General features: G+C 50.5%; 1 protein-coding gene across 1 annotated transcript in view; it reads left to right on the top strand.

Annotated features, from left to right (window-relative positions):
* The first annotated feature begins 3,247 nt into the window (after positions 1-3,247).
* Positions 3,248-8,263, top strand: part of LOC147693310 (vomeronasal type-2 receptor 26-like) — a 49,915-nt gene continuing 44,899 nt past the window's right edge. Inside the window, exon 1 of the mRNA XM_086935921.1 lies at positions 3,248-3,495. Coding sequence (XP_086792047.1) covers positions 3,248-3,495 — 248 coding nt within the window. The remainder of the gene's footprint in view (positions 3,496-8,263) is intronic.

The raw sequence follows: 8,263 nt of genomic DNA, 5'->3' as shown, positions 1-8,263 counted from the left end.
GGGCAGCTGGCTGCAAACTGTGTGGTTAGGTGTTATGTTCCCGGAGGCCCGCCCCTGACGCCCCGGGCATGGGGCGCGCTAGTCATGTGACTCCCTATAATAAAAAGAGGTCTCGCACGCACGCAGGCATTCGGAGGCGCGCAGACCGAGCAACAAAGTTATTCCCAGTGTCCGACTGAGTTTATTCTAGGGCCACGTGTTAGGCCTAGTTAGGGTTAGATGCCCCGGAGTGTAGGCCCCAGATTGATACCCCTAGGGCGGTCACCTCCCCACTACAGGACACAACAATTGGCGATGAGGGTGGTTGCCGACTCCTCACTTGGGGTGCGTGTGTGCCCACTTTCGGGTGAGGCGGCTGCGAGCGTTGCCAATCGCTCGTGGTGCTCGTGCCTTGCTGTCCCACACGCCCCCGCACAGCGCGCCTGGAGAGACGACGACTTCCACCCCTGGCACTTTGGAGGTGAGCAGCGCTGCACAACGCTACCCTGCTGCACATCGAAGCACGATTGGTCGTGTGCGGCCTTTCCCCCGCAAGATCTCCCCATCCGGTGCCGCACCGTGCTCGGTGGCACGTGCGTGAAGCGCACCTCGGCCCGCCTGGCGAGATGATCTGGGCGGCATCCGGTACTGCCTGGCTGCTCGAGGGGACGTGGTGTCTGCCTGTCCCAAGGCGCTACATTGCCATCCGACTCCGGAGCGCCGGTCGCACGCGCTCCGCTGCTTTTGCTGAGGGGCACACCGCGGTCACTGTCCGCACTGCCGGTGGGCATCGACACGTCCGTGCAAGACCCCAGCCGTCAACGACCTCCTCGGAGTGCCACATCGGACTTCACCTCGGCCGGCCACGGGCCTGATCAAGCGCGTCCTGGGCGATGGCTACCATTCCGCCCATTGAACCGTTTGTGGTGGAGGGTGCGCCCTCCACTCTCGCTCCGAAATGGAAGGAGTGGGTGGACAGGCTCCTAATATTCTTTGAAGCCACAAAGGTCCACAAGGAACAGAAGCGTGCCATGGTTCTCCACCTTGGTGGCAAAGACATTCATTCCATTGCTCGGACCCTCACAGAGGCGACCCCCAAGACTCATCATACCCTGATTAACGCTCTCAATGCGCACTTTGAGCCCATGGCGAACCAGGACTATGAACGGTTCATCTTCCGACAAGCACGGCAACTGCCGGAAGAGTCGCTGGATGCATACCACACCAGACTTAAGAAACTGGCACTAACTTGTGGGTTCCAGGATGTAACGGAGGAGATCAGGGGACAGATAATACAGGGGTACGCTTCTGCAAAGTTGCGAGAGAGAATCCTGGAAGAATTGGGGAAGCCTCTGCCCGACATCCTCACCCTTGGCCGCACGAAGGAGCTGTCCAAGGCCAGGGCGGCACACATGGAGGCTGCGCTACAAGCCAATGTGAAGGTGGAACCGATCAATAAGATACAGGTCCAAACACCGTCCAAATGGCCCAAAAGAACGACTCCCACCCAAGGCGGGGCATCAGGACAGTCATGCGGTAACTGTGGAGGCCCGAGACACCCGGCACCAGAATGTCCAGCACGGGGCAAGAGATGCTCCGGATGTGGCAAGATGAACCACTTCGAAAAAGTGTGCCGGTCCAAGAGGTTCCGCAAGCCACGCCAGACGGTGCAGACGGTCGTGGAAGGTGAGCCCAGCAACAGCGACATGGATGACGATGATGAAGAGGAGCGGTCCGTACACAAGGTGCACATGATCGGCACCGCCACCAGACGCACCAGGACACTGCCCCAATGCTCCATCCAGGTGGCGGATCAGGAAATCATGGCGGTAGTGGACACCGGCGCATCTATAAACCTTATGAGTGAGTCTCTCTACAGAACCATGCCTACACCTCCGAGCCTCAGCCCCACCCCCATCACTGTGTTCGCCTATGGTCAATACATTCCGCTCCGGATCCGTGGGAAGTTCAGGACGGCAGTCCGCCATGGGGACAAAGTCACAAGAGCCAACATCTTCGTGTCGGAAGAGGGCCAAGGCATGCTCCTGAGCTGCAGAACAGCCGAGGACCTGGGGGTGGTCACATTTGCCTTTGGAGTACATGAAGAGTCGGTGCAACAACTGATCATGGACTTTCCAGATCTATTTGAAGGAATTGGGTGTCTCAAAGGTCGTGAAATACATCTGCACGTGGACCCCATAGTGCAACCTGTGGCCCTGCGACACCGTCGCATTGCATTCCACCTTCGGCCACTAGTGGAAGAAGAACTGCACAAGCTGGAAGCAGCCGGAATAATCGAGAAGGTATCAGGCCCCACCCCCTGGGTTTCGCCCATCGTGGTCACGCGGAAACCAAAACAGCCGGGAGCAGTCCGGATCTGCGTAGACATGCGCCTCCCAAATGCTGCCATCAAACGGGAGCGCCATATCACCCCCACAATAGACGATTTAATCGGGGAAATGGCTGGAGCCTGCTGGTTTTCCAAACTTGACCTCCGTGCGGGGTATCACCAGTTGGTGCTAGATAAAGAGTCAAGAAATATCACAACCTTCTCCACCCATATTGGACTCCGCAGATACACTAGATTTAGTTTTGGGATATCCAGTGCGGCTGAAGTCTTCCAAAATGTCATTCAGGAGCTGATTGCTGGCATACCTGGAGTGATAAATGTCAGCGATGACATCATGGTGCATGCCCGAACAATTCCAGAACACAATCACCGGTTGGCGCAAGTATTCCGCAGGCTCCGCAGTGCGGGGCTCACGCTACACCGAGACAAGTGTGAATTCTTGCGGACCAAAATAGGGTTTTTTGGATATGTTTTCTCAGCTGAAGGCGTCAACCCCGATCCCGACAAAGTCAAAGACATCAAGGATGCGCCACCACCCACGACGGTCACGGAAGTCAGGAGCTTTCTTGGCATGGTGAACTACTGTGGTCGCTTCATCAAGGACCTAGCCAACCTTACTCTCCCGCTGCGTGAGCTTACTAAGGACTCCACTCCGTGGAGCTGGGGACCGGAGCAGGAGAAGGCGTTCCAAGACATCAAGAGCTCCCTCTCCAGTAACACCACGCTGGCATTCTTTGACCCGTGAAACACCACACTGATCGCGGTAGATGCCGGACCGGCGGGGTTGGGGGCCGTACTGATGCAAAGGCCAAGAGATGAAATAGACTGGACCCCAGTTGCCTTCGCCAGTAGGTCCCTCACGGACACTGAACAGAGATACTCGCAGATTGAAAAAGAAGCAATTGCGATTCATTGGGGATGTCGACACTTCCACCTGTACATCTATGGGAAGCCATTTACGGTGGTGACCGACCACAAGCCGCTGGTGGCTCTGTTCTCAGGGACTTCATCGAAACCACCCCCAAGAATAGAGAAATGCAGGAATACAACTGCAACATCGAGTATCAACCGGGAGCGAAGAATCCGGCAGACTATTTATCGCGCCATCCCAGGCCCGCAACTCCGGAGGAGATGGATGAGGCGGAAGAAACAGAAGCATATGTGAAGTGGGTAGTGGCCAGGTCATGCCCGCGCCCCATATCCCTGGAAGACGTTGTGAGCGCCACGGCCCAAGACGCCTGCATACAGCGGGTCAAGGACCTCCTTCGGACTGCCAATTGGCATAAAGCCAAGGAGAGCTGGAAAGTGCTCACCCCGGAGGCTCAGAAAATTATGGAGAGTTTGTACCATGTCAGGGCTGAACTCAATGAAGATACGGCGGGATGTCTGCTGCGAGGGCATCGTCTCGTAATACCCACGGCTCTCACGGGACAAGTAATACAACTAGCCCATGTAGGCCAAGGCCCGGTTGCGAACCAAAGTATGGTTCCCCCTCATGGACGACATGGTGGAGAGCGTGGTGAGGTCGTGCACTGCATGCCAAGTCACGGGAGAAGCCTCCCGGGAAGCCCCCATCATTGTAGAGCCTCGACCACAAGGACCCTGGGAGCGGGTCAGTATGGACTTTGGCAGTCTCCCGGACGGAAGACACACGCTGGTGATGATAGATGACCATTCAAAGTACCCTGAAGTGGAAATCGTGACAAGTACCAGTGCGGACTGTGTCATCCCCAAAATGGAAAAGATTGTTGCCACTCATGGTGCCATGAAGGAACTTCGAACGGACAATGGACCACCATTCCAAGGGCAGGACTTGGCTACCTATCTGTCATCTCTTGGGACACGCCACAGGCGCATAACACCTCGGTGGCCTCAAGCCAATGGGGAAGCCGAGAGGTTTATGAGGACACTGAACAAAGTTATCCGCATTGCTCACGATAAGGGACAGTCCGTGGAAATGGCCATTTTCACTTTTCTTTTCTTCGAAGCTATCGCCAGACCCCACACTCCACAACGGAGGTTGCCCCGGCACATCTTCTCCTAGGGCGAGTGGTGAAGGACTCCATTCCTCATCATCCACAGTGGTCACCTGAAGTGGTAAATGAAGATGTGGTCGCGAGGAAAAGAAAAAACACGTTTGCCAAAATCAGCCAAAGACGACAGGCAGTGTTGCGTGCTTATCTAGGTTCCTGATCGATACTGTGACCTTATGCCCCTATTCGGCTATAAATCCATTTATTCCCTATATTGGCATAACCGTTCAAGTGCGATTTTCTGTAAAGTCATCTCTGGCCTCACACGAACAGAGCCACATTCCAGCATGACTCTCTGCTACTTCCTTTGCGACCAATTAGTGCAATGACAGAGCAGCAGTCACTATCTGATATTCCTAGATAACACTCCGAGTTCTTCAACAAGATAAAAACTTAGCAAACCTGGAAATCCCCGCTTGCTATGTTTTGATTAGTAATGGAACTCTAATGAGCAACTGATAACTGTCACTTCCTAGTGACATCTTTAATTGACGTCTTATGTCCAGCAAACTTGCGTCAAACCCGGCACCTGTCAGGTATAAATATTACCAACGTTGCCTTAAGCAATGAGCGAACATGTTGCTGATGCCAGCTGCCTGCATGACCCCGTGTTGGTAAAAACTAGCACTCTGTCGCTGCAGCCTGCTATCCTGTGGTGGTGAAGCTGCTGATTACCATTATCGCCGCTAAAGCGCGACCTATGGTGCAGTACGCTTGAGGAGCCGAGCAGCCGTCCTCTGCAAAGACATCCAGCCCAGCTGCCCGCGGACGCTGTCACCCCTCCTTCCTCGACGCGCTGAGAGAAGCCGCTGCATTTCTCGTGCAGAGAAATCCAGTCCCGGCGCTTCCGGTTTACCCTCGCGGGTGACTGGGATATCGAGAGAGACCCCTGAAGGAGATACCAATCCTCCATCATTCTATTCAGAGGTATGGTGTTGACTAAACCCTTAGATGAGAATTCTTGAAACAAACCTTGGCAAAACCAACTTAACTTAAGCTACTTACTTACTCCCCTTCTCACGTGTTAGGCTTAGGTCAGGCACACTGGGGTAGGCTTATTTAGAAGCACCAGTTGAGTATGTTAGCCTAATGTATATATGACTGTATATATGTTTTATTACTTTTAAACCATTGTATGGCTAAGAAACCATATCAATGCTTTTACAGTTCTATTTCGCAATACTTATCTTACTGTACGTACTTTTCATAATAACAGTTATTGCAATTGTGGCAATACATTTCTCTTGTACGAGAAGAAAGACTGTTCAATAAATGTTAACCTTTTATTGATACACGCCCGTCTCTCTATTCTCTACATACTGTGAAAGTAAACTGCACTAGACTGACTGAGTGAAATCTGTGTCTATTGTTTCACACGACCCTAGAGATCGACTCTTGATCTGAGGAGCAAAGTTGTCATGTTGCACGGTTGTTGGAAAACTGAATCCCTTCTTGTCTGTGCCAAGGAAGCTGATCACTTCCTATGCAGAGAAGAAAGTTTCCAGTGACCTCTGAGCTAGTTGGTAACACAACCCAATTAAGTTTAGCATAGTCAGTGGAGGCCTGGAATATAAGCAGTTCCACGTCGATACTACTGTTTATGTTATTCCAATGCGCAGGGCCTAGTGGGAAACTAGGAACTACACTACATGGCGCCCAACGTTTGGTAAGGCGATAAACTAACGCAAGACTTGTAGAGTAACTCAGTCGTGCATATTTCACACCCCTTTCTCCCGTAAATACTCCAATAGATGTCTGGAGTGGGTGAAAGGTTAAAATCCGCCCGACCTTAGTAGGAAGAGATTCCTATGTAAAGCTCTGGTTTATTCAACGTTGAAGGATACAGTGTTCCAAAATATTGTGCATCTAATCTTTGTCTCCTTGGAGACCTACTCTGCAAACCTCGCATTTTTACAATGCCAGAAAACGGAACCTCTGGGGCCGCAGCAGATGCGACTCAGCAAGGTCCCGAGTACACAGACCCGGGTGCTATTATCATCCCGGTCCAGTTAAGAAGATCTATAACTTTAAAACTTATAGAACACGGACTGACACCTCAAGGTGGTACAGTAATTTTCGTGATAGAGGCTCACGAGTATCGGCAGACAGAGGTATTCTATTCATGGATAAACTTTCCAGCGGTAAACGCTATAACACAAGAGTTTCACTATTACAAAATAGAGGAACCTCCGGATGAGTACGCCCCTTTCGAGGAGGTTGAAATTCCACTTAAATTTCAAGAGCACCTGCTCTGGTTTAATGGCGCCCTAAAACACAATGATCACATTACCAGGCTCGGTCCACTAGGTAGACCAGGAGCCACGTGGCCGGTTCTAGCCAGCTACACACCACATCCTGACATTATAAGAATGTCTAGAGAAGAGCTGCTAGCACAGCTAAACACATTAATAAAAATACATAGGCAATTAGTCCAATATGTAATACGGACTGCAACAGTCCAGCCAGCTGTTAATACACCACAGCTGACCCCTCATCAGGGGAACACAAATAAAATTACACCACAGAACATACAGTCATGTCTTGGTAAAACACCCGTAAAACGGGAACAAATTCCTTTCTGGTTAGGCCAGAAAATCACTCAAATAGAGGCAGTATTTCCTGATACTACCCCTATAGAGAAACACAGAATCTTGACCATCTGCCTTCCTATGGGAATCGCACCACACGTGGAGGTCTGTGACACTTGGGGTACAGTCTTTGCTTCCATTTACACAAAAACACACGGTGTTCCGTCTATGGCGGTAATACCAGAAGTGCTAAAACAGATTCAAAATGAATTCGGTCCAGAGCCCGCTTTAAATCTAGGTATGAAATTACTGAAAGACTTCAAGCAGGTCATGGCTATATTATTAGCCAACATAAAGGGAGAAGCAGCATCTGTGGCGATTCGCCAGAAGTTGAGGGAAACAGATATAAAAGATCCTGTTGAGCTTGCAAAAATCATAGAAAAATGCTATGAAGAATTAGGTAGAGACAGCTTGGGTGGAAAACCAGTTAAGCCCCAACTGCTCGAAAATCCTGAAAAATTATTTATTAAAAATAATTCAAACACTCCTAAAAAGAGCTGGGATGGAAATAAACAGTCCACTCCCAAGGAAAAAGTTTTCCAGTCCAGAGGAAGGTCTCCTCGACGGAGGGAAAGAACTCCGACTCGAGAACGCCAGTCTCCCCAACGGGAGACCTCTGAGAAAAGATATAACCTTAGAAATAGGGATAATATAAAAAAACCTGATAGATATCAAAGTACTGATACACGTCCCTCTCGATCTTTTCCACAGAATTCGGAAAGAAGAGGACGGTCAGACCCAGGAGAGCACACCAAGTCCAAAGACAAGGAACCTGCTCAAAATAAGAAATCTCAATTTCAGAAAAAGAAGGTAGCCAGTGTTAGAGTAATCAACCATGCCGAGAATACTGAGGACACAGTTGAAAAACGGGGAGTGGGCATTGACAATGTTGGACAGTGCAGCAGAAATCAGTATAGCGCGCAAGATCTTGATGAGTCATCTGGAGACAGTGGACACGAATGAATACATTCAGGTTGAAACTGCCGACACCAGACTTAGCGAGCCCCATAAAATATACGAAATAACATTGCATATAGAGGGTGATAAGACTAGGAAAATTAAGGGTCTATTTTGGGATAAGCTCTCAAAAGGCTATGATATTCTGTTAGCTGAAAAAGATTGGCCCCCAGAGTTTGTCAGGGAGTGCCCTCGTGGCGAAGAAGTGATTATGCCTGCCTTCTCGAATCACATACCGATTCATAAAAAATACACATATGCAAGGAAATGGGCAGTAGCCCAGGCACCTGCATTGTATAAAAATCATGTAGGATGGGATGAGGATTCACCGCCTCACAAAATCCAACTAAAAAGTG

Source organism: Lissotriton vulgaris, chromosome 8 (assembly GCF_964263255.1).
Source record: "Lissotriton vulgaris chromosome 8, aLisVul1.2, whole genome shotgun sequence".
NCBI lineage: Eukaryota > Metazoa > Chordata > Amphibia > Caudata > Salamandridae > Lissotriton > Lissotriton vulgaris.
The sequence above is the reverse complement of the archived record's forward strand: the minus strand, read 5'-3'. Positions and strand labels throughout refer to the sequence as shown.